This window comes from Sciurus carolinensis, chromosome 7 (assembly GCF_902686445.1).
Source record: "Sciurus carolinensis chromosome 7, mSciCar1.2, whole genome shotgun sequence".
Taxonomy (NCBI): Eukaryota; Metazoa; Chordata; class Mammalia; order Rodentia; family Sciuridae; genus Sciurus; species Sciurus carolinensis.
The window spans coordinates 15,331,832-15,358,917 of record NC_062219.1 but is presented as its reverse complement, the minus strand read 5'-3'; the positions used below and the strand labels follow the sequence as shown (position 1 = coordinate 15,358,917).

At 46.3% G+C, this 27,086-nt stretch overlaps 1 protein-coding gene across 2 annotated transcripts in view; it reads left to right on the top strand.

Annotated features, from left to right (window-relative positions):
* Akap12 (A-kinase anchoring protein 12) overlaps window positions 1–22,991 on the top strand; it is an 89,049-nt gene extending 66,058 nt beyond the window's left edge. The window contains exons 1-3 of one of the 2 annotated variants that reach the window (XM_047558076.1): window positions 763–950; window positions 14,223–19,173; window positions 20,176–22,991. In XM_047558076.1, coding sequence (XP_047414032.1) covers window positions 926–950; window positions 14,223–19,165 — 4,968 coding nt within the window. In that variant the 5' untranslated portion in view covers window positions 763–925 and the 3' untranslated portion in view covers window positions 19,166–19,173; window positions 20,176–22,991. Of the gene's footprint in view, window positions 1–762; window positions 951–14,222; window positions 19,174–20,175 lie in introns of those variants that run through there. The other variant, XM_047558077.1, reaches the window with a different exon arrangement.
* The last annotated feature ends 4,095 nt before the right edge of the window (window positions 22,992–27,086 follow it).

The following is a 27,086-nucleotide window of genomic DNA, read 5'->3' as shown; positions in this document are numbered from 1 at the left end:
AGCAGTTGGAATTACAGGCGTGCCCCACAAAACCCGGCCTGAATTTTTAGTATAGGCTCTGCTTGGTTTTCTTGCTGTGGGCTTGTCCATTGGAGGCATGAGACTGTCTATATATTGGAATATGGCATAGTTTGATCTAAATATTTAGCCAACTTACAACATTTTTTTAAAAAAAGACCTAATGCTCAAGTATTTCTACTTTTAAAAAGTTGCCTTGATGAAATGTGGAAGGCAAGGTTTGCTTTCTAACATTCTTTCTCGAAGCGTTCAGGAAACAGGACTACTGAGAGTTGCCAGTCCTCAGATCGTTCGTGTGCCTGTGTGAGAAACGGATGGTGAAATGTAAAGTACCATAGGTGTGAAGAGGGGAGCCGTGTATCGCACCTCATCAGCCATCAAATAAACTGAAGGATACAGAACACGGTATTAAAAATTGAAGGAGAATTTAATATCTGTGCGGTTATTTCCTTTACATCATCTTAAAAGTTGAGATGTGCAAGTCAGCCAGGGACGAAGGAACCATTGGGATCAAAAGCTGCGGCTCCGGGTCGTATTCCTCCCGGCAACTGACCGCAAGGAGACCAGCCCCGGAGGGTGCCCGCCTGTCAGGTGCACACGTGACTCCCGCGGCCGAGCCAAGCCCGGGGAGAGGTGCTCCGCTCGCGCTCGGGGGCGTGGGGGTGGGCGTGGCGAGTGGGCGGGGCCCGCCTATAATTAGCCGGGATCCGCACTCGCGGGCCGCTTCGCGCTGCGGCTCGGAGGACATCTCGGTCCCGGTGGAGCTCTACGGCGGCTGGCCCTTCGTTCTTTCCGTTCACACCAAGACCTCAGCGGGTTGGTAGGAAGGAGGGCGAGGCTGCAGCCAGCTGCCCAGGAGGGCAAGGACCGGCCCACTTGTTGGCCGCTGGACTCGTGCTAGTAAAATATGCTGGGGACCATTACGATCACAGGTAAGGCGCGAGCCAGATCGGCTTCGCCCCCCTCGGTGACCGGCCTGGGGCGAGGAAAGTGCTTTCTTCGCTCCGCTGTGCCTTTGGGTGGGCAGCCTGGGAGGCCAGGCGCGCCCTGCTGCCCGTGCGCCTTTGCATCCAGAGCTCCTCTTCCATCTTTGCCTAAGCAGAACTCTTCCTGGCGGCGCCCACGGGAGTCTGTATTTTCGGTTCAGGTTGTGTAGTAGCCCTTCCCTTGTTAGGGGCTTCGGGTCGGGGACACCGGGAGAGGAACCGCAGCAGCCAGCCGAATAGAAAAAAACCAGATCTGTGCGAATTTGAAAATAAGGCGTGAAAGCTTCATCTTTTGCAGTATTCACAAACAAAAAATTCCTATTTTTTGAGACACTGCAAGCGTTTGGCATTTTGACTTATTGGGAAATTTGAAGAAAGGTACACTTGATGGTTTAGGAGGCTGAAGTTTTAGCTCTGGTTTAAGTGGTGGTCATTTCAAATTTGTATGTATATCTGTACTTCTGGCAGTGCTGGGATTTGAACCCAGAACTTCCTCACTTGGGCAGTTAGTAAAAAAGTTAAAAATGTAGTTTTCTCAGCTTGTTTTCTAGGAATCTGGCTGTAGGAAGTATAATATTTAATTCCTACTTCTAGCAAATAAGTTGTCTACATCAAACTTTTATAATATTCAACTCCTCTAACTTGGTATTTGATAATCTTCATGCAGCTGTAGGGTGGCCCGACTCCTTTCTTGGGACCCTGCACATTTTCTCTTCCTCACTCCCTGTTCCCCTCATCAAGAAAATTAAACTCCATTTGCTCAACTAGATTGATCAAAAGAGCTCTTATTTAAATATTTGAGATCCGTGCTGTTGGATCTATGCGTTTTCTTAAAAGGGCAGTAGAGACTTTCTGTTTTCTCAATATAGCTGCTTTGGCAAAGCCTTGTCATCTTATGGATTTTTAAATCAATGTGAAAGTTTAGCAAAACTAAAAATATCTCTCATTTTCTATAGATTAGCTTGTTTACTTTGAGATTTCCTTCAGATTCCTTCCCCCAAGGTAACTTGATTAGCTTTCCTACCATTTACCAGCACAAACATTATATGATACATAAAGACTTTTATTAAATAGACAAAGTGAAAAAATAAAAAGCACAAGATTCATGATTTTCCCATCATTAATTTTTCCATGTTTGAAATATGCAAATGCCCAACGATGGCAGAGACCACCTGTGGTGTGGCTTGTGGGAATCAGAGAGAGGGACTTCTGAGAGCTCACTTTTCTGGACACTTTTCATATACAAAATGTTTATTATATTCACTGGTAATAGTTTGTCACATGTCAGTTTCTTGTGGGAAAGGAAGGTGGTTCTTTAGCAGTAATTAAGAGTTAATAAACTGGCACTGGAAGGAGCTTTTAACAGTGGGTTCAGATAACAATGGAATAATCAATGAACAGGAAGGTTTGGAAGGACTATCTAATTTTTAAGACAGTCTCAAGTGGTTGGTTCTCTTGCTTCTGAATTTTACTTTTTGTTTTTGTTCACACTGGGGATTGAACCCAGGAGTGCTTTCACGCCTGAGCCACATCCCCAGCTCTTCTTATTTTTTGAGACAGGGTCTCACTAATCTGTTGAAGTTGGCCTTGAGCTTGGTGATCCTCTTGCCTCAGCCTCCCGAATTGAATTACTGAGATTATAGGTGTGTGCCACCATCCCTGGTGAATTTTATTTTTATTGCAATGTGGACATGGAGTATGTGGCAAAATGCACAAAATTTAACAGCAAGTAGATGTTTCATAGTGGAAAAAGTGAAAAAAAGGGGGGTTCTGTCTCTGTCTCTCTTTTTCTTTCTATCCTGACAAGGAAAACTTATAATCAGTGTTTTTTTTTTTTCCACGGGGGAGTGGGGATCGAACCCAGTAGTGCTTAACCACAGGGCCATATCCCCAGCCCTTTTTTATATTTCATTTAGACACCGGACCTCGCTAAGTTGCTAAGGCTGGCTTTGAACTTGTGATCCTCCTGCTTCAGCCTCCCAATCCACAGGGATTACAGGCGTGCGCCAGCTTGCCTGGCTGTAATCAGCCTTTTTGACTAGTTGGTCAGAATCTTGAAAAGCAATCAGGATTTTAAAACCTGGTGTAAGGATTAATTAAATAGTCAAAGCTCTCTTTCTCTTTGAAGTTACTCATTTAAATAAAGGAGAAGAAAGTTCCCGGAGTCCTCTTTAGTAGTATGGTATTTGGGGAGGGGGTGCCCAAGCATCACAATTCATTAACAGGACAGATGGTGTTTTCATAGGAACTACTTAAGAAGGAGTTTTCATTTCTGAAAGGAGGGAAAACTGTGCCTTGGTAGTAATCATTATCATTGCTCTCAGGTTCAGACAAACAGCTGAAACTATGCAGTAGAACTTGAATTATGCAGTGATTGATTAGTCACCTTGCATGCTGCCACTCCTGAGGTCTCCTTTCCCTTGTGCCCCATTAGCAAGAATAGCCTAGAAACTAGAGCATAGTGATTTGACATGGTGGATGAGGATCCCTTCCTTACACACCAATGGCATGCCAGCAAAGAATTTTGGACTTAAGAAAATATCTTTCCTGTTTTCCTTAATTCATACGTATTATTTAGCTTTGCAGAGACATTGATACTTGGTGAATTTTGCAAAGGTATTGTGAGAAGGTAGGGTGACTACCCTTCCCCCCTTAACACTGGGGATTGAACGCAGGCGTGCTGTACCACCGAGCTTATCTCAAACTCCTTTTTAAATTTTATTTTGAAACAGAGCCTTGCTCAATCGCTCAGGCTGGCCTCTGACTTTTGATCCTCTTGCCTTAGCCTCCCTAGTCACTGGTGTCCCACAGCACCCGGCCAACATTCTTTATCTGTACAGTAAACTGGGGAAGAAGAGTCCTCTAATATTCATGCATGTTTTTGATTATTTAAAATGATTTACCTATGCAAATCATTTTACAAGAGAATAAGAAGAAACAAACAAACAAACAAAAAAACCCTGCATGTGGCTATTAATGTGCTATGGATACAGAGCAGTTGCCCAGGGATTTGGGAGATGTGAAATCGGTACCTTTGCAACTGCTAAGATGAGTAACTGCGCTTCCTGAGTGCCTGCTCTGTCAGGTCTCTTCAGTCCTTTGTGCACTTCGTGATTTATTCCTCACAGTAATCCTGCAAAAAGTGGTTGCTTAACCCCCTTCTTATCATAAAAGTAGATTTCTCATACTTTGGTAATTTACTCAAAATTTCACAGCGACCAAGAAGCATAACCGTAGAGTACCTTGTAAAAATTTGACTTTTTCTCATTTTATAGAAGATGCTAATAATTGTTTAGTGATGCCCACAGTTTTATAAGCCTGTCCAGACATGAAACGTGAGTGTCAAGACCAGGGACAATGATGATGTCACCTGTAGGCTTCTGTACAGGGTTTTGCTTCTCTGAGTTTGAATCCCAGTGAAGCATCTCCTCTTGGAGATTTTGTGGCTAATGAGCTTTAGGACAAGGGGGGTTGGACGTGTTAGGATAAGGGGTGGATTTAGAATGCAGAGAATTCCTGGAAAAATTCCAGGACAATGCTGCAAGTCGTGGGGGAAAGTTAACCAGTTCCAGATGTCATAGTAAGCCGTCCCCATGTGCCTGGGGACCGAGAACTCTGGGATTCTAAACCTAAAAAAATGAATGTTGTAGTTTTTGTAAAATTGCACTTTTTTCTCTGCAAAAAATGATGTGTCACTGAAACCCAACAGCAAAGTTCAGATGAAAACATTGAAATTTTTGTAATATTTAATTGGACACGTTCCTTAATTTTTTAAGCATGTATAGCAAAAGAAAACAATCATGCTTCTATTTATTTATTGTACAAATTATACTTTTACCTTTTAATCTCTATAGCTGTCCCTTGGCATCTGTGGGGAGTTGGTTCTAGAATCCTCTAAGATACCAAAAGCTGTGGATGCTCAAGTCCCTTATATAAAATGGCATTGTATTTGCAAATAAACTACACATACTCTTCCATATACTTTATTTTTTTGAGGAGGATGCTGGTATTTAACCCATGAACACTGTGCTACAGACCTACATCCCCCGGCTCTTCTTATTTTTATTTTGAGACAAGATCTCACTAAGTTGCTTAGGACCTTGCTAAGTTGCTGAGGCTGGCCTTGAACCTGCAATCCTCCTGTCTCAGCCTCCTGAGTTGCTGGGATTACAGGCCCTCCCATATATTTTAAATCATTTCTAAATTGCTTACTATACCTAATACAGTATAAGTATCCAGTATAAGTGCTTCAAATGGTTATTATACTATTTTTAAAAATTATATAGTATGTTGTTAGGGAATAATGACATGGAAAAGATGTCTGTACATATCCGGTGCAGGCACGGTTTTTCCCCAAAGTAGTTACCATCTAGAAACAAGGTAGGTAGGATGTTGCTTCCACTAATAGTACATGTGAAAAAACCTGTTCACACAAAACATGCACCAACAAGGCCGTGTTTAGGGTGGTGCAGGTGACTTTGTGGACACGTGGAGGGATCAGTCTTTCCTCACCCTTTTGACGTGTCCGGCGTGGGAGAGGATGGACGACTTGCAGGGACGGTGTGAAGATGGGAATTGCTGGCAACTCAGCCTTTTCCAGTGCACACTCTGGTCACTGTGTTTCCAGTGAGCTGGCCAGCTCAGCTCTCTCCTGATATCCTTTCTGGCTGAATATCGTCCTCGGGGAGGTGGTGAACACCACGTCTGGGCTGGCAGCACTTGAAAGGTTTGCTGGATTGATTGCGGTGTCCTTCCAGGTGGCGTGTCATGGAGAGTTGCCCATGAGTGATCCTTCTGCACCATGTGAGGCCCAGGCTAACACCAGTTTCTGTGGGGGGACCTCTGGGAGTCGGGAAAGTGCATCCCCAGATCAGGGTTCCTTTGAGTTTTCCTCCTCCTGTCCATTTCCTCCTCAGAGGCAGGTAACGGTTCTGTAGCTCGGTGGTGGGGTGCATGCGTAGCACGCCTCGAGCCCTGGGTTCCATCCCGAGCACCAAAGTATCTATAGTGAGCGGATGTGTCAAAAATGATGACAGGAGGTTTTAAAATGATAAATTAAAAAGTAAATGTTTTTGTTTTTGCATTGTTGGGGATTGAACCCCAGGCCCCAAGCATGTTAGGCAAGCGCTCTACACTGAGCTACATCCCCAGGCATTTTTAGAATTTTATTTTGAGGCTTCATCTTGCTAAATGAATGGTCCAGGCTGACCTCCAAGTTGTGATCCTCCCGCCTTGGTCTCCCGAGTGGCTGGGATGACAGGTGTGTGGCACAGTGCCTGGCAGAAACAAAGACATTAATAGAAGTTTCTCGTGAAGTGCGGTTGTGAGTGGATTCTACTAGGTGAAACCTGGACAGGCCCACAGTGAACCTTCTCTCTTTTCCACTGTTTTGGTGGGTGTCTTACTGGTCACCCACCAGACCTGCTGGTTTTCCCTTTCCTTCCCTGCCACCCAGATTATTGGGCTGTTGTTTTTTAAAAAATCCATTTAACAGGGCTGGGGATATAACTCAGTTTGTAGCATAAGGCCCTGGGTTCAATCCCCAGCGCTGAAAAAAAAGAAAAACCAAAAACAAACAAACAAACAAAAAACCCCCAAATCCATTTAGCAGCCTCCCACTTTGCTTTCTAAGTTATTATCTGTAACTCACTGAGCACCAGCGCAGGGAGCATGAAAAAGCACCTTTCAAGTGTGGCTGCTGAGCCAGACTAGATGAGAGTGATGGAAGGGACGGCGACATCTCATCTGGGATGTCCGCCTGCAGCCAGAACCGGGAAGACTGCGCACAGTTGGGTCATAGGAAGAAGTGAGGGTCAACACAGGAAGAGGTCTGGGGCCACATCTGACTTGCACTAGTCCAAAATGGGGTGATGGACCTGCATCTTTAGTGCAAATAAAGAAAAAAGAATAGAAAGCTGACTCGAAGTGTGGGTGCCCGTATTTTCCCCTTGACATGTGTCTGTTGGAAGTTGGGTGGAAATGGGCACAGCAGAGCATTCCACTTACAGAATGTGTGAGTGTACCTGAACTTGGTTGGGATTTCTTCACACGCCTCCGTCCTTGTAGTTGAGCGGCTGGCGTGGGTCAACACTGCCCCCTCCTGTTCAAAAACTCAGGGATTTGGATCATGGTAAAATTTGTGAATATCTGTGACAGAGAAATGGTGAGAATTTTGACCAATGCACATTGAGCAGTAGGGGGACATAAATATACATTGTGCTGTCATCATGCCATAGTTTTGAAGACTGTTGAATAACTTATCTGGAAAAAGTGTATTAATAGTGATTATTTCTGAATGCTATCTTTATGGAAATTTCCCTTTTCTGTATTTTGAAGTTTTGCAGTTTAGATTATTTTAGGAATTGACAAACATTACATAAGTAGTTTCATTCTGAAGGAAACAACAAAGAAAACACTCACTAGCATTTGTATTTTATTATTATTAGAGACAGCCCACTGATCAGCTAATCTTTTCAGGCAATTCCAGTAATGGTGGTGATGGATATTGCAGATGAGGACACTAACAAATGTTTTTAGGAAATTTGTCTCAGGGCCCAGTACTAGGAAATGGTAAAACTAAAACTTAAAAACCAGTCTGTCCAGAGTCTTCCCCTGTTTCTCGTTTTTTGGAGGTGGGGTGTAGTTTATTGATTGTTAAATATGCAGTTGAAATTTATATTGTGTTATATAACATACCAAAGTTAAATGGTCTCTTCTCAACTCATAGAAGGTGGATATTACTCTCTCCATTTTGTTATTTTTTATATTTTTGCTAGCTATCTTCATTTTTTTTTTTTTTTTTTTTTTTTTTTTTTTGCGGTACTGGGAATCGAACTCAGGGCCTTGTGCTTGCGAGGCAAGCACTCTACCAGCTGAGCTATCTCCCCAGCCCTACTATCTTCATTTTTGTGTTTAAACAATAAATTCAGACTGACAAAGTTGCAAATATAAAAATAGTACAAGAAATGCCCACATACCCTTTAGCTAGATTGACCTATAGTTCCAATTTACCTTGCTGGAGCCAGCACACCTGCAATCCCAGGAACTTGGGAGGCTAAGGCAGGAGGATCACAAGTTTCAGGCCAGCTTGGGCAACTTAGTGAGACCCTGTCCAAAAATTAAAACTTAAAAAGGACTGGGGGTGTGACTCAGTGGTAGAGTTCTCTTTTATTTTATGTCCCCTCCTAACCATTTCCTGGGAAACAAAACAAACACCAGAACTTAGATTTCTGTTATGTAGGCATGAGATCAGATTTTAAATTTTTGAGATAGGGTCTCACAGAGTTGCTGAGGCTGGCCTTGAATTTACAATCCTTCTACCCTAACCTCTGGAGTCACTGGGATTACCAGTGTGCACCACCACAACCAATCAGAATGGTGCCTTTTACTGCCCTAAAAATCCCCTATGGTACACCTATTCGTTCTTCCTTTTCTCAGTCCCTGGCAACCACTGATCTTTTCCCATCTCCACAGTTTAGCCCTTTCTAGAACGTCATATAGATTTAGAATCATACAGGGCTTAGCCTTTTCAGATTGGCTTCTTTCACTTAGCATTATGGTTAAGGCTCCTCCCTGTCTTTTTTTTTTTTTTTTTTTTTTTTTTTTTTTTGTACTGGGGTTTGAACTCGGGGGTTCTTAACCACAGAGTCACATCCTCAGCTCTTTTTATGTTTTATTTGGAGACAAAGTCTCACTGACTTGCTGAAGATCTTGCTGAGCTGCTAAGGCTGGCTTTGAACTTTGGATCTTCCTGCCTCAGCCTCCCTAACCCCTGGGATCACAGGCGAGCGTCAGCACTCATAATAGCTCATTTCTCTTTAGTGCTGAATAATATTCTGCTGCCTGCACGTACCATCATTTATCTGCTCAACCTACAGAAGGACATCTTGTTTACTTCCAAGTTTTGCAGTTAGGAATAAAGCTGTCATAAATATCCATGTGCAGTTTGTGTTTACTTTAAGTTTTCAACTCGTTTTGGGCAAACACCAAGGAGCACAATTGCTGGGTCTTATTGTAAAAAGTGTGTTTGGTATAAGAAGCTGCCAGACTCCTCTCCCCAGTGCACATATGGTATTGCACTCTCCCAGATGCTGTTTTGAATAGCTTTATGCGGGGAACATGTACGATGTCCGATGTCCGCAGTTCCATATTCCAGATTTTAACAACTCTCCCCGCCCCTCTCTCTGGTACTGGGGATTGAATTGGGGTTGAGGGGGCGTCAACCACTGAGCCACATCCCCAGACCTCGTCATTTAGTATATTTTATGTAGAGACGGGTCTTACTGAATTGTTTAGTGCCTTGCTAAGATGCTAAGGCTGGCTTTGAACTCGGGTTCCTCCAGCCTCGGCCTCCGGAGCCGCTGGGATTACAGGCCTGCGCCACTGCACCAGCGCTGGAGCTCGAACCCAGGCGAGCTTTACCCCTGAACCACACCCCTGCAGGTTTTGTGGTTTTTTAAAAATTTAAACAGGGCCTCCCTAAGCTGCTCAGGCTGGCCTCGAACTTGCGGTCCTCCTGCCTCAGTCTCCCTGCTTCCTGGGATCAGGGGTGCGCGCCGTCTGGCTCGGCTGGAACTTACAGCTCTCAAAGGCACGCCACGCCGCCACGCCTGCGGCAGTTGCGGTGCACAGCGGGGATGAGAGCGGACCCGCCGAGGAGGTTGGCGTGGGGAGCCGATCGCGGGCCCAGCGGCAGGGACGTTGGTCAGCGGGGCTGCCTGGCGGGGCGGCCAACCCGGGCTCTCAGCGCCGCCCGGGCCTCTGTGACGCGCGCCGCTGCCCCGCGGGGCGGCCCCGTCACTGGCTCTGCGGGCCCCCGCGGGGCAGCCCGAGCGCACTCCGCGATGGGGCAGCGAGGCGAGGCAGGCCCGGCCTCGCGGGCCCCTGTCGCTCTGCCCCTGGCCGGCGGAGCCCGCCATGCCCTGGTGGAGTAGACTTTGCCGTGAGTAGCGCGCCCGCCTCGGCGGTCCTCCTCGCCCCCGGGAGCCACCGGCATGGATGGCGTTGGGTGTGGGTTCGCCAGCCTTCGCCTGCCTGTCCCTGCCCGGGAAGGTCAGGGCGCTGATGGCAGCGCCCACTGCATTCCAGCCCAGGGCTGTACAGCGGCCCCTGACCCGAACCGGCCAGTGTTAGACAAGGGTCCCCGGAAGGCAGGGCCACCGGCTGGGTCCTGTGCGACAGGAGCCCAAACCCTCACTGGTGGCCTTAATCTAACCCGGAGATGTGACGAAAACGGATTTGAACACAGCTGCAACCCGTGGGGTGTCCCAGAGCGGACGCCACTTCTCTCCGTGGACACAGTCCCGGGAACTCTGGCTTGGAAAGGGAGCCGGGGGTTGGGATAGAGATGGCCCGGGGATGTGGGCGGAGGGGTGGCAGCAGTGATCCAGCCGCAAGAAGACCCTGTGGTTTAAGGACGGCGCCAACGTGCCCTCCCTAGACAGCTGGGAGGAAAGCGGTTGTGCTATCGTAAGGCCCGGGGCTCAGTAGATGCTTAATAGCCTGGTGACAGTGGAAGCTGACTTTTAGGGAGCAGGGCCTCCCTCCCGGTATGGCCTGTGTAGCTTGCGCCGGGCCGCGCAGAGGGCAGTGGAGGCTGAGGCCCAGGCGCCGTGCCGCTGCGCACATTGAGCCCGCCCACAAAGCGCACAGGTCCAGTCGGTGTGTCGCATCTGGAAGATTATTCTGACAGGTCAAGAGACTAGACTAAGTTGACCAGTTATGATTTTTTGAAATGTCCTTCAGAAAAAAAAGCCTACAAAATGGGAGAAAATCTTTACCAGCTGCTCCTCTGACAGAGGAATATTAATATCTAGAACATATAAAGATCTTAAAAAACTTGACAGCAACAAAAAAATCAATAAATGGGCAAAAGAACTAAACAGACATTTCTCAAAAGAAGCAACACAAATGGCCTGTAAATTTAAGAAAAAAAATGTTTGACATTCCTAGCAATCAGGAAAATGCAAATCAAAACTACACCAAAATTTTGTCTCACCCCAATCAGAATGGCAACAATCAAGAACAAATAGTAATAAATGCTGGTGAGAATGTGGGGGTAATGGCACACTTACACATTGGTGGTGGAACTGCAGACTAGTACAACCATTCTGGAAAGCAGTATGGAGAGTCCTCAGAAAACTAGGAATGGAACCACCATATGACCCAGCTATCCCACTGCTGGGTATTTACCCAATAGAAGTAAAACTCAGCATACCATAGCAATACAGCCACCTCAGTGTGTGTGGCAGCTCAATTCAAAATAGCCAAGCTATGGAATCAGCCCAGATTCTGATAAATAGATTAGATTGAGAAAGTGTGAGATTTATATAAATGGAGTTTGACTCAACCCTAAAGAAGAATGAAATTATGGCATTTGCCATAGAAATGGAGAATGTCATGCTCAGTGTAATAAGCCAGTCTCAGAAAATCAAAGATTGAATGTTTTCTCATATGTGGAAGCTAGAGCAAAATAAGGGAAAGAAGGTGTGTGTGGGGGGGAGATCAGATATCATAAAGATACAAGGAAGATATCATAAAGATAAATATCATTAGAGTAGAAAGAGATCCAGTGAGAGGGAGGAGGGGCAAGAAAAGGGAGAAAAAGTGGAATGAATTTTAAAAAATCATGCTATGTTCACAAATAAATATACCACAGGTAATTTCACCTTTATGTATATGTAGAAAGAACCAAACAAACATAAATTAATGCGTGAAATGGAAAATCAATAGAGTAGAGGAAGGAGGACAGGGGCAGGGGAGAAAGTGGGGAAAGACTGGGGAACAGGCGCTGAAGTCAAATTCCTTGTACATACGATTTTGTCAGGGTGAGCCCAGCTACTGTGTGTAACTATAATGCACTAATAAAAAAATCTCTAAGGCCGATATTGAATGTTGCCAAGCTATGATCAAGCTGCCAGCGAACTGCTTGGTCCTGCCAGCTGGGCTGCTCATTATTTTTTGTCTGTCTAGTTTTGACTATAATCATTCCAGTCCTCCCAGAGTTAAAACGTTTCAGATTGAAACTGGGGTTTAGGAGATGGGTGGTATGTGGAACACCTGCTTCCTCCCACACGTTTCCTAATTCCAGAGAACCCCAAAGTGTTCTTTAAGTGGTTTTCCCAAATGACTATGCAATTCAGGACATGGCAGGCTCCTCAATTCTCCCAGTTAGTCTTCACTCCACCCTGCACCCCCATTTCACTGAGTCACATTAACTTGCTTTTTACCCCTAATGATTTTTAAAATGTCAAACCTGCATAAAAAATATAGCAAATGTCTATATGTCCTTGACCTAATTCACCAGTTATGGAGATCTTACCACATCCTCTCTCTACCCCGCTCCTTAAAGTATTTAAAGTGACTGCAGACAACCCTTTTGTGGTTTTGCATAATTTTTGTCCTTCATGACATTGAGATTTGAGGCCAGACTGGTTATTTGCAGAATGTCCTTCACTGTGGATTTGATTGTCCTCCTGGTTCGATTCTGTTAGCAATGTTGCCAGGAGAATTGCAAACAGGATCTGTGGTTTTCCTCCGTGCCTCTCCTGAGGAGGCACAGAATGACATTTGGTCCCGTTCCTAAGGATGTAAGTTTGATCCTTTGGTTCAGTTGGCACTTGAAATGCCTGTAATCCCAGTGGCTCTGGGGGCTGAGGCAGGAGGATCGCAAGTTCAAAGATAATCTCAGCAATTTAGTGAGGCCTTAAACAACTTAGCAAGACCCTGTCTCAAAATAAAAAATAATTAGGGCTGGGGTGTCAGTCAGTGGTTAAGTACCTCTGGGTTCAACTCTTGGTACCAGAAAAAAATTAAACAGTCAAAAGGGCTGGGAATGTGACTGAGTGACAGATCACCTTGGGTTCCATCCCTAGTACTGGAGGAATAAAAAGAAAGTAATCTGCATGTTGATGCTCTAATACTGTGTTTCTGACAACTTTTCACTCGATGTTTTCAGCATTCCTTGATCCTTGTCTGGATAACTTATTGCCTGTTTTTACTAGCCAGGTGCTGCAGATGGAACCCAGGGCCTCACACATGGTGGGAAAGTGCTGTACCACTGAGCAACACTTCCAGCCTAACTTGTTAAAATGACATTTGTAGATTGTCATTTTTCTGATTCTGATAGTCTAAAGAGATTGACTTCAAGAATCCGTGTGGAATCTGTTTATTGAATTTATGTGTGTGTGTGTGTGTGTGTGTGTGTGTGTGTGCGCGCGCGCGCGCACAGTACACTGAGGATCAGATCCAGGGCCTTGTGCATGCTGGGCTGAGCTACAGCCCCAGCCAGTTGACATTTTTTTCATAAGGAAGTACTTCCTGCTCCTCATTTTTTTGGTACCATTCTCAATTTATGGTTCTTGCTTCCTTTTCTCTTTCTTCCTCTTCTTTTTTTTTAAATTCAGTGTGTTGTAACCCATGGATGTCATACCATTCCCCTTTATATGCTTCAGAGTGGCCAGTGGGAGCCCCTGAAAGCTGGTCTTCCTGTTCTCTCACATGCCCCACCAGCTCTTGGGTACCTCCTTTCTCCCAATAAAATGTTCCTGGTATTCTCTGTGACTCCGCCTGGAAGTTCTCCATGGAGCTGGTCCATGAGGCTGAGATGAGGCTAGTTATCGCGTAGAATTTCTCTCCTCCGAATTTGTGTGGATACCTTGCTTGTGTTGTTATTTAGCCTACGCCTCTCACCCTTTGTTTCCTACACAGTGGAAGTTAGAGCTAAAACCCAGTGGATTCCAGTTGGAACCCGTGGGTGTGGTGTGTGATTCTATTTGACTGTCCAGCAGAAGATACACTATCTGGTTAGTGACTACTTATTTGTAACCCATTGCTTGCTATCTGAGTGTGTTTTTGTCCTTCATGACATTGAGATTTGAGGCCAGACTGGTTATTTGCAGAATGTCCTTCACTGTGGATTTGATTGTCCTCCTGGTTCGATTCTGTTAGCAATGTTGCCAGGAGAATTGCAAACAGGATCTGTGGTTTTCCTTTAACAGGAACAGAAAGAGCAGAGCTGTACCTTTGAAAACCTGAATTTTTGAAGTTCATTTGGAAGAGCAGTCGTTGCCCTATCTATTAGGACTTGCAAATACCCCTATGACCCTTAACCTAATCCTGAAACGCCTTATCTTAATGAGAGAATTAATATTTCAAACTATATTTGACTTCTTGAACTGTACTGATTTTCCTCCCTTCTCCTCACTTTTTTGTTAATAGTTGGACAGAGAGAGTCTGAAGATGTGAGAGAAAGAGACTCTGATAAAGAGATGGCTGCCCACTCTGCGGTTGTTGAGGACATCACGAATGACAGGCAGGAGGAGATGCCTGAAATAATCGAACAGATCCCTTCGGAAAGCAATTTGGAGGAGTTAACACAACCTGCTGAGTCCCAGGCTAATGATGTTGGGTTTAAGAAGGTGTTTAAGTTTGTTGGCTTTAAATTCACTGTGAAGAAGGATAAGAACGAGAAGTCTGATACCGTCCAGGTGCTCGCTGTCAAAAAAGATGAAGGTGAGGGCGCAGAAGGGTCCAATGGGGCCGGTGACCACCAAGAACCCAGTGTAGAGACCAGGGCGTCGGCGTCCAAAGAAAGTGAACTAAAGCAATCCATAGAGCAGCCAGAAGACGCCCTTAAGCTCGAGCAAAGCAACACAGAAGTTTCTCTTCAGGCTGAGTCTGATCAAGGGGCAGAGGAAGGCAAAGATGAAGGAGAAGAAAAACAAGAAAAAGAACTTGCCAAGTCTCCGGAATCTCCCACCAGCCCGATTACCAGTGAGACAGCATCACCCTTCAAGAAATTCTTCACACAAGGTTGGGCTGGCTGGCGCAAAAAGACGAGTTTCAGGAAGACAAAGGAGGATGAACTGGAAGTGTTGGAGAAGAAAAAGGAGCACGAGCCAGAAAAAGCAGGTGCAGAGGAGAAGACAGAAGAGGCGTCAGAGGGGCAGCCCCAGCCCCAGGAACCCGCAGGAGGGCTGGACGAGGCCAGACTGTCCGCCGAGTTTGAGAAGGTGGAGCTGCCCTCAGAAGACCCAGGCAGTGTCTTGCAGGACTCTTTGGAAGAGAAGTGTGCTCCCCTGGCGACAGAAATATTTGATGACAAAATAGAAGTCCAGCAAGAAGTTATTGCAGAAGTCCATGTCACCGCCACTGAAAAGAAAACAGAGGAGCAAGAAGCAGACGTGGAAGACACGGCAGAGCCCGCGCCACCTGAAAAACTGGTTGAAACGGAAGCAGGACCTGCCGAGGAGCCGGTAGAGACCAAAGAAGAGTGTGTGTCCAGAGAAGACCATCCCCAGCCAGCTGACCTGAGTCCCGAGGAGCAGGTGTCGCCTAAACACCCCGAAGGCATGGTGAGTGAGGCGGAATTGCTGTCATCACAGGAGCGGATCAAGGTGCAGGGAAGCCCCCTCAAGAAACTCTTCACGAGCACGGGCTTGAAGAAGCTTTCTGGGAAGAAACAGAAGGGGAGACGCGGAGGAGACGACGAGCTAGGGGAACCTCCGCAGGTTCCAGCAGAGTCTCCAGAGAGTGCCGACGAGCAGAAGGGGGAGAGCTCCCCTTCGTCCCCCGAAGAACCCGAGGAGATCACGTGCCTGGAGAAAGGGACAGCAGAAGGACACCAGGAAGGGGAAGGGGAAGAAGGAGCTACTTCCGACGGAGAGAAAAAGAGAGAAGGCATCACACCCTGGGCGTCTTTCAAAAAGATGGTGACACCCAAGAAACGCGTCCGAAGGCTCTCGGAAAGCGATAAAGAAGACGAACTGGACAAGGTGAAGAGCGCTACCTTGTCTTCCACCGAGAGCGCAGTCTCTGAAATGCAAGAGGAACTCAAAGGACCCGGAGAAGAGCAGAAGCCGGAAGAGCCGAAGCGCAAGGTGGACACGTCTGTGTCTTGGGAAGCGTTAATCTGTGTGGGGTCATCCAAGAAGAGAGCCAGGAAAGGCTCATCTTCTGATGAAGAAGGGGCACCGAAGACCGTGGGAGGAGACGGCCAGAAAACAGAGGAGGCCAGCAAAGACAAAGAAACGGGAAGCAACACCATCCTTGCCAGCTCCCAGGATCAGGATCAGGGGCCAGGAAGTTCCTCACCTGAGCCAGCTGGAAGCCCGTCTGAAGGGGAGGGCGTTTCCACCTGGGAGTCCTTTAAGCGATTAGTCACCCCCAGAAAAAAGTCCAAATCGAAACTGGAAGAGAAAACCGAAGACCCCGGTATAGAACATTTAGCTTCAGAGGTGGAACCCGGGAAGGAAGAGTCTTGGGTTTCCATTAAGAAATTTATTCCAGGCCGTCGGAAGAAAAGGTCAGATGGGAAACAAGAACAAGCCACCACGGAAGACCCAGGGCCAACAGAAGTCAACGAAGATGATCCCGATGTCCCAGCCGTGGTACCCCTGTCCGAGTACGATGCGGTGGAGAGGGAGAAACTGGAGGCACAGCAGGCCCTCCAGAGTGCAGAGAGGTCCAAAGACAAGATGCCTGTGGACGTGTCCGAGGAGCTCAGCAAGAATCTGGTTCAGACAGTGACTGTGGCCGTCATTGATGGGACAAGGGCGGTTACCAATATTGAAGAACGGTCTCCTTCTTGGATATCTGCTTCAGTGATAGAGCCCATTGAACAAGCAGAAGAGGAAGCCGCACCATTAACTGGGGAGGTCACTGAAAGAGAAGTCATTGCAGAAGAAACTCCCACGGTTACCCAGACTTTGCCAGAGAGCAGAGAGACCCAGGAAGACACGATGGCCAGCGAGGTGGAGCTGACGTCTGAGGCCGTGACAGCTGCAGAGACCACGGAGGCACTTGGTGCCGAAGAAGCAACCGAAGCATCTGGTGCCGAAGAGACTACGGAAATGGTGTCAGCAGTTTCCCAGTTAACCGAATCCCCGGACACCACCGAGGAAGCCACCCCCGTTCAGGAGGTAGAAGGCAACGTGCCCGATGCAGAAGACCAGGAGAGGCGAACTCAAGCCATCCTGCAGGCAGTTGCAGAAAAGGTGAAAGAGGAATCCCAACAGCCTGACGCCAGCGGGCCAGAAGGTGTGATCCAGGCCACGCAGAAAGAGGAACCAGAAGCCCCGGAGCCGGAAGGAGCAGAAGAGGATTCTGAAGCGCAGGGTCTGAGGAGAGAGACGGATGTAGTGTTGACAGTACCTGGACAAGAAGCCAAGGCCGAGCATCTCACCCGAGGCCCTGGAGTTATTCAGCCCAGCCCTGAAAGCTCTGAAGATGTTCCTCACGTCCCGGAGAGTGTACAGTCCCAGAAACCTGAAGCCACTTGTCGAGCGGAAACTTTGACTGGAGTCAAGTCCCAGGAGAACCCCATGGAAGAGGCTCTGCCCCTTGACTCAGCTGAAACCCTGACAGACAGCGGGACCAATGGAAGCACCCCAGTAGCAGATCTTGAAGCTCTAGATACCATACAGCAAGAGGAGGTTGTGGAAAGCCATGAGGAGAATGTGGACGTATCCCGTATCCAGTCACAGGTCACACAGGCCGAGGCTGTTTCTGTGCAGAAAGAGGGGCCTCCGTCACCATCTAGTTTTCAATTACAGGAAAAACATATAGAGCAATCAAAAATGGAAGAAAGTCCAGAACACAGAGATCAAGAGGTGTCAGTGGAGGCTGGACCCATTCTATCCAAGACTGAGGTGATTCAAGAGACCGGCCAGTTTGCTGAGGAGGAAGCCAAAGATGGACAGTGTGTTGCAGGACTTGAAGCGCCTTCACACACAGACAAAAGCATCAGTCAGGAAAAGGTCACCGAAGTTGCCCTTACAGGTGAAGTGACCAAAGGAGAGGAGTGTCAGAAGGATGACGATACTGAACCCCAGAGTCCACGCCCAGAGATGGTAGCCCAAGTAGAAAGGGAGAAGCCTGAAGCACAGCCAGCACAAGTGGGCGAAGAAAATCTGGAGCAAAAACCAGCGGTTCCCACCTCTGAGGAGCCCAGCCAGCAACTGGCTGAGACAGTCAGGGTGCCTGGCCTGGACGGGAGGAAGGAAGAGAGCAGCCTTGAAGGATGCTCCCCCGGCCCACATCCAAAGGAAGCAGGATGCACGGAGATGCACCTTCCGAGCTCTGAGGCATCGGAGTCTCTCACGGCAGTGGAGGAAAAGGTCTCAGGAGAAACTGACGAGATTTCGGAAGCAGGTGACATTTTGGAGTGTGCAGGTGCCCATTTAGGACCAGCCGAGAAAACCTCTGAAGAGGAAGACTGGATTCCTCAGCCAGGTGACAAACATGTGCCGGCGGGGGCCGAGTCCCAGGCAGAATCCATACCAGTAATCGTGTCTGCCACTCCCAAAAGAGGCCTGCCTTCCGACCTGGAAGGAGAGAAGGGCACATCCCAGAAGCAGACGTCAGATGAAGACGAGGAGCGGGTTCGTTGCCAGGAAGGCAAAATGAAGGAAGAGCCCATGGGCGAAAAGGAGACTTTGGAACTTGAGACCGAGAGCAGTAAGCTTGTCCAAAACATCATCCAGACAGCCGTTGACCAGTTCACACGAACAGAAGAAACAGCCACAGGCGTGCTCACAACTGATTTACAGACACAGACCCTCCTGATGCAAGCTGACAGCCAGGGGGCTGAAGAGGAACCCAAGAAAGAAGAAGACGGTCAGGCATCTGCACAGGATGGCGCGGAAGCCCTCGCAGCCCGAGAGGAGCCAGAGCTGACTGCCGTGCGTCCGCCACTTGCTGATGCTTCCAAAGATGTGAGTAAAGCTTCTGAAAAGATCGCGACAGTTGAGGTCAAAAGTTGCTGCGTAAGTGACCAGCTGTGTGAGGAGCTGATTCTCTCTTCCAAGGCCGAGGGGGATGGAACGGGAATGAAGTCTGTGTCAGACGAGGGTCAGGCTGAATTAGCAGAAAGAACGAAGAAGTCACCATTTGAGTCCAAAGAAGATGAAAAGGGAGATGCTGCCGATCACCCAGAGAACCAAAGCTCAACCCTGGCAGATGCTGATGCCTCGGGAGACTTAACCAAAGAGTCCCCGGATGCCAATGGACCAAAACCGAAAGAGGAGGAAGATGCCCAGGAAGTAGGATTTCAGGAGGGAAAAGTGCACAGTGAGTCAGAGAAGGAGACCAAACCCCAAACAGAAGAGGAGATACAGAAACACGAGAGAGAACTGGCAAGGCCCGAGCTTGCAGAATCCTAAGACCTGGTGTAAGTAAGCTTCCTTTCCTTCTAAAGAGATGTTTCCCCTTCATACTGTTAGATGCCAGATTTGTTATAAGGGAGTTGGGAGTTCAAATAATTATGATTTGATGCAGATTCTTTAGCTGGGGAAGTAACTCTCAACCAGATTAAGAGATTTAGAGTGTTCTAATTTTTTTCCTCATTGAAATGCCATTTAGTCATATTGGTGTCATGGAAATAATGGCTTCATTTTACCCCTTGTGGAACTGCTTTAGAAGAAGGTAAAGGGCATGTGTGTTTGGCCAAAGGCATAGGAGATGCATTGTGCACACCCAGCCCCGCACCAACTGGTGTGTTGAGTTTTTTTGTTTTGTTGTTAAATAACTAGCAGCCAAAAGGAGGTTTATATCTAACTGTTTGAATTTATATTTATAGTGCTTTAGACACAATTGGATTTCCCCCTCTGCACCAGCAATATTAACAAAAAATTTTTTAAGTGTCCAATGCATATGAACCTGACAGGAAGTACTATACTACTTCCACAGTGTGGTGTTTCAGCATAATGTAATGCGGAACCTCACTAGCCTTTCTTTTTTGTGTGTGGTACTGGGGATTGAACCTCAGGGCTTTGGGCATAGAGAGCATGCACTCTATAGTGGAACAAGATCTCCCTAGCCCACTATCATTTTTAATATATTTATTTATTTCTATTAATTATAGTTGGCACTGGGGATTGAAGCAAGGGGAACTTTATCCCTGAAGTATATCCCTAGTTCTTTTTATTTTGAGATAGAAAAAGTTGCTGAGGCTGGTCTTAAAACCTATGATCCTCCTGCCTCAGCCTCCTGAGCCACCAGGATTACCAGTGTGTACCCCTGCACCCGGCCCTCTTTCTTATTTTTCATGGAGGTAAACTTATTGTATTACTGGGATTCCTGGTTGCTAAATTCACTTGCACAGCTCTTCTGTTTTAATAAAAAGGGGGGAAAACAAGATTCTATTTACTCTGCTTCTTACTTCCTTCTACAGTTAATCTCATCATCTAGCTGCAAGACCAGTGTGTGAAGACAAGTCATGGAGAAGATGCTGCGGAGACTTGAGACCCATGTTTCAGGCTTTGAGAACCAGAGAGCAGGCACATCCACTGATCTCACTCCTAGAGCGCCCCCGACAATCCTGAGGCTTCATCAGGAGCTATAGCCACCTAAGAGTTCCTTTCTTCCAAGACCACCTGTAATTTTCCCTTGATACTGTATAACATTTCTGATTTAAGGTTCTGAATTCTTAACCTGGAACTGGAGTTGGCAATACCTGGTTCTGCTTCTCAAACTGGAGTACCATCCTTTATGTATTTATGTGTGTGTTTTAAGTAATCCTCCCCCTGTGTCTCTTGTATGTTTTTTCTTACTGTGTAAGGACATGTGTGCCATAGCACATGCCCTTTGTGTCACACAACATATGACGGGGTGTGCAGCTGTGGGGAAGCCTTGGAAAGACTTAAACCTCAATGACAACCTGTGAAAACCAGCTTCCGAGAATAACATTCCTAGGGAGAAGGTACAGTTCTTACTTTAAAACTCACTAACGCTCAGGTCTATGCTGGTAGCACTCTGAAGTCCGTCACTTTCCTCTCATGCGCAGTGAGCTAAAAATAAAAAAGCATTTTGAAACATACAGAATGTTCGATTGTTACTGTGAGATTTTTCTTTCTAGTCCAGTGGCGGTTGGAAAGAAGACCTTTTCAGTAGCAGATGAAGTCCTAAGTCTTTTCTCCTAATTGTTACGGTTGTGTGGACAGATGAGCGTGCTGAATCCTGAGGCAGAGTAGTGAGTGTTTTTTCATGTTATGCAGAAAAGAATTGACTGTTGTAAGTTTTTGATTTGTACTCTTATATGCTGGGCCAATTCACACAGATCGAAATGAGTCCTGTTCTTTACAAATGGTATTTTGATAGATACTGGATTGTGTCTGTGTCATATTTGTGCCCCTTCTTTTAAGAACAATGTTGCATTATGTTCCTTTGGATAAATTGTGATATGACAACTGATTTAAATAAAATATTTGCTTCACTTAGATTTGCTGGTTTTATTAGGTGCCAGGAAGCCCGGGACCAATGTCTACTGGGTTAGAATAAGATGATGACGATAAGACTCTGGTGGGTAAGCTGGAGCTCTCTGATGTCATCGCTGCCTGAAACCTCGCTTTACACTGGTTTGAGTCAGATGTTCAAAGGAAGTCTCAGCAGTAGTTTTCCAGACTGACATTTCTGGTACAGTTCCTCATCTTATAATTCCTGAAAAACCCAGTTCTCTTGTTAATATTTTTGGTTTCAAACCAAAAATGGCAGATGTCTCCAGAAGGAAATTTTTAAGAAGACTTAATAGTGCAAAATGTCTTACCTAAAAGTTGACCTTAGAAATGCAAGGGCGTGGTGGCACACACCTGTAATCCTAGCAACTCTGGGGACTGAGGCAGGGGAATCCCAAGTTCAAGGACAGTCTGGACAATTCAGTGAGATCCCGGCTCAAAATAAAAATTAAAAAGGACTGGGAGTGTAGCTCAGTGGTGATTTCCTTGGGTTAAATCCCTAGTATACTCTCCACGCGGCCCTGCCCCTAAGTTAACGTTACGAGTCATCCATAAAGGATTTTGTCAGACCGTTGTCCCATAAAGAAGTAGTACCTTTTTACACATGGAACTGTCCTGGCAAATATGCATAAATTTGACTTAACCTCAGTACTCCAGTTTGAGAACTTAAATTTTAACTGTCAATGATTTTTTAAAAAGTAAACATTCTAGAAAGCGACTTAGTTTTTACAAGAGAGTTTACTATTAAAATTGAAAGTAGTTTTCTCAACAAACCTGACTACCTAAACAATTGGTCATATTGGTCACCAGGTCATATGACACCTGGTGATATGGTTTAGTTCTTTTCAATAGCCACCCATGCGTATTTATTTGTTTTTGAGATGGGGGTCTCTGTTGATCCAGGCTGGTTTCTGATTTCTGGGCTTAAGTGATCCTCTTGCCTCAGCTTCCCCAGTAGCTGGAACTACAGGCATGTGCCAGTACACCTAGATCACCTGTGCGTTCATAATTAAAATAATTGAATGTTATCCTCCAATATAAAATCCTCTGACGCCCACCTCTCATCAGTTGAAGCTTTTTCAAGGACAATAGAAAGTATTGGAGACCACAGCAGTTTATAATGTTTCTGTGGCAGAAAGAAACATTGCTGTCCTGAGCAAGTTAAGTGTGTGCCCTTGTCCTTTCTTCCCATGTGTGACAGAGGGACAGGCCATCACAGCCGGCTTTCCAGTGATCACTGCTTCTTGACTGCTTTCTGTACCGATGATGCCTGCGTGCCCCAGGTGGCTTCTGAACGCCGGGGTTGTTTAGCGACATTGTGCTGTTAACACAAGAATGCCAACAGTAGCCTGAAATATAATTGTTTTATAATTTGAAAGCTGCTGTTAATTTTTAAGCATAATCAAATGTAAACCGTGGAAGTTTGAGCAAGTGCCTCAATTTTGCTATTTTTGGCATTACCATGGAGCCATGGACAATAGAAAGTGATGCTGCAAGACTTGTAAACTCCTGCCACTTGTCACTGAGGAATATAAAGTGTCCCCCCTCAGGTAATGTTGCTTAACGGTACCCATGAGTTGCCTCTGTACATAGATCCTTTGTTCCGATATTTTCCTTCGATGTTTGGAACTAGAGATAGGGGCTGCAAATTTAGCTTTTCATGTAAGCTTTAAGCTTAGCACTTACCTCAAATATTTTTGGTTTCTAGTTCTGTTTGGGGGCCAGTTTTCATTAAATAAAAGTCTAATTAAATTTTCTTTCTGTAATTTCACTTCGGTTCGGTTTGTATTGCTCTTCTCTTCGATGCTGTGATATCTGTGTCACATAAGTCCTACTTTTAACGAAGCACTCGGCTGGGGACACTATCCCCAGAGCATCACAGGGGTGTGGAACGGTGTGTCTGGGATGGGTGTGATTCTGGAAAAGGGTCTGCTGAATGCACCACTATTGGCACAACTCTGGACAGAGGCAGGTTTCTCCTCACAACCAAGTTCTGCACTGTCTCCAGCACGTCACTGGAGTTAGGAAAATAATCTGGGCCCTGATGATCCTACCTGAGAGCGGAGATTTCCTTTTTCTGCTTTGCAGTGCTGGGAGTTGAATCCTGGCTGTGGTAGGCGCTCCACCTTGAGCTCTGCACCCGGGGCCCCTTTTAGTTTTTATTTGGAGGACAGAGTTTTCTAAGTTGCCAAGACTGGCCTCGAACTTGTGATCCTCCTGCCTCACCCTCGAGTAGCTGGGATTACACATGTCCTGCCATGCCCACCAGAAAGTGATGTCACAGGTTTTGGCTAAGGCGACAGGAGGACTTGGTGGTGGCATGGTTATGAAGATATAGTTACGAAGATAATCATGACTTTCTGCTCTTTTTTTAAATGCTGCCATGTTCTAATAACCACCCTGTCTCCCTTGGACATCAAGTAACAGGCATGTTTACCGTAGCAGCCTGCGGTCAGGGGGACTGTCCCCTGACTGCGTACTCTTCCATTACTTGTGACATTGAAAGTGTGAACAGGACAAGGGGTGGTTTTACATATGACGGGAGAAGCTTCTCTATAACTTATTTGGAAACCAGAGGGAGGGGGACACTTCCCAATGACACCATGAGTTCTTTTCCCACACAGGGTCCTGAGGACTAAAGCTGATGCTGATGTTCAACCCTGTGCTCTGTCCCCTGACAATCCCAAATAACTTGGTGTAATTAGTGAATACAGGCAGTACTTTAACAGGCTAATATAAAGAACCACGTTTGTACTTGATTCTAACTACCCCTCTTTGCCTCTGGGCCTTATGCAACTCCTGGGAAAGAGGTGGGCTTGCCTGCAGAGCTTGCAGCCTGAGAGAAGAACCTGGGTTTGTTCTTTTTTTTTTTTTTTCTTTTATTGGTGCATTATAATTATATGTAATGGTGAAATTTCTTGTTACATATTTGTATAATGCACACAATAAAACTGGGGTACTTATAAAAGACTTTTCCAGAAAAGATCCTGCAGAGATGGCCAGGGAGCTCTCTCAAGGAGTAGGGCTTATCCTCCAGTTGTTAAAGTGGTTAAGCAGGGCAGTGATGTGACCCTTCTGCTGTAGGGCTTTTCCAGGTTTGTTGGGCTGCAGCGGTGCCAGACTTGATGCCCCTGTGTGTGCTGCCCACACGTGTTTTGGGGTTTTGCCATGGCTAGGGGTTATTGGCATGTCATGAGTTGAGGTCACAGATGTTTGATAACCCTGCAAGGACGGCCTTGCCTAAGAAAGGAGTTTCTACCTAGAAAGCCAATGGTGTCCTGCTTTCGGAGAATGGAAACTCGAGGCTGGGAGGAGACTAGCTAACATGCTGTTCTCATAATCCAGGCAAGGACCAGGGGTGGCCTGTAGGGAAACAGTGGAAGCTTGTGCAGTCATAAGGAGAGAGTTTGAGGTGGGGGGACATCGACAGATCTGTTGCCCTCTCTGTGTCCATGGAAAAATGAGGAAAGAACACACGACCCAGAGCCTCGTAACATTTCTTAAAACCTCATGCACAGATAGGCACAGTAATAGCACATGGCTGTAATTTCCATGATTTGGGAGACTAGGGCATAAGAATCACAGATTCAAGGCCAGCCTGGACAACTGAGCAAGACCCTTTCTGAAAAAATAAAATGGGCTGGGGATGTAGCTCAGGAGTAAACACCCCGGGTTCCATCCTCAAATATGGGCTGTCGGGAGGGGACACAAACAGCAACAAAAATACGTTCATGCATACACTTTAGCTTGGGTACTGAGAAAGATGAGGATTTGGAGTTCACTTATCTTCAGTTTATCATACTAAAATACTTCACTAGATTCTCCTGTTATGAAAGAGCTTTATATATACATCACAATTGTGTTAGTCATTGGAACAGAACGAAATTTTGATCACTGTCCACCAGAAGCACTTTGTGACCACTGATGAACTGCTGCTGACTCCTTGAGTATTTTGGCAGATTTTGAATCATTGCAATGATCTTCCTTTTTTGGGGGTGGGGGGTGCTAAGGATTGAACCCGGGACCTCGTGTTTGCAAGGCAAGCACTCTACCAACTGAGCTAGATGCCCAGCCCCATGATCTTCCTTTTAAAACTGCGAGTGAATGCAGCATGCAGACATGCCCTCATTTAAAGGGGAATCGTCCACTCTCTGTGTCATCTGTATTTTTCTGTCCTCTGCATCCTGTTACCTTTTTGGCCTTGGTGGCCAGTTAGCGCATCTCTCCAGGAAGGGGGCACATCATGCTAAACCGGCTGTTTCTTCCTGGTCACACCCAGGTCTCCCCAGACCATGGGTTACTCAGGCTCTGGTTCTCTGGCTGGCTGCCTTCCGACTTTTGTCTGCTCTGAGGCACCCTTGTGTAACTGAAAGCAGAGAAAGAATTCTTTAGTTGGCTCTCTCTTTTGTTTGGTACTGGGGATTCCACCACTGAGCTATGTCCCCAGTCCTTTTTTTCTTTTTTTCTTTTGAGATAGGATCTCACAGTTGCTGAGGGTCTTGCTAAGTTGCTGAGGCTTGCCTTGAACTAGGATCCTCCTGCCTTAGCACCCTGGGTAGCTAGGATTACAGATGTTGCAACACTGCCTGGCTTTTTTTTTTTTTTCCTGAACTATTATGGAAAAATCGTAACGGAAGTCTAAGAAGTGTTTCTTTCCTAGGCAGGGTGGCAGCAGTGGAGGAAGGGCCCTGAACTGGGAGATCTGTGCTCTCCATGATCACTAAGAAGTTGTGCGATCTTGGCAAATGACCTGAATCCCATCTTTCTTTCTTTGTCATCTGGATTCTTTATGGAGACTGGTACAGGTGCCTCCTTGTAAACCAGTTGGGGCATTTGGTTTCTTGGGCAGATTTCAGGGACACTTGGAATGAGAATGGGGAGTTAGAATGAATCCCAGAGTCTTTGGAACATGTACTACAGATGTGTACACTGCACCCCTCTCATTGGGTGCCACCCTTGCCTCTGGGCGCAGTGGCGCACACCTGTAATCCCAGTTACTAGGGAGACAGAAGCAGGAGGACCACAAGTTCGAGGCCAGCCTGGGCAACGTGGTTGATCCTGTCTCAAAATAAAAAATAAAAATAAAAAGGGATGGGAATGTGGCTCAGTGGTATGGCACTTGCCTGGCATGTGTGAGCCCTGGCTTGGATACCCAGTACTGGGAGGAAGAAGAAAAGCGCCTTGCAGTAGAGGAGTATGCTAGGAACGGCAGGTTCTTTTCCGCTCCTTTATTAGCTCCTCTGGTTTTTACAATTCTGATAAGTAGAACCAAGAAAGACAGGAGTAATGCCACCGTAATCCTGGGGTACTCAAAGTGGGTCTCTGGGCCGATGCCCATCTGGAAACCTGTTAGACACCCCCCACACCCCCCGCCCTAACACCAACTGAATCTGCATGAAGCAGGCTGACAAGTCTTTTTTAAAAATTTTTTTTAGTTATAGATGGATGCAGTACCTTTATTTTTATTTATTTCTCTTTTCATGTGGTGCTGAGGCTCAAACCCAGGGCCTTACACGTGCTAGGCAAGCGCTCTATCACTGAGCCACAACCCCAGCCCAGGCTGACAGTGTTTTATCCTTCCTCCAGAACCCAAGGACCACTGTGGTAATACAAGGCGATAAAATGGCTTTAAGCAAATTGCCTCAGTAGCAGAATAACTAGGTTAACAGGGGGTAAAGTTTTCTCTTCCATTCTCCTTCCCCCAGTTATAGCTCATAGAGATGCTTGCATATTTGGGAAAATATCACTTTTTCCCTTTATAATTTGGACAAATCTACATCTAAAACCAAACACAAAAAGATACGTCAGATGAGCAAAAAAAGTCACACCGTCCATTCCTGCCCCTTGCTGT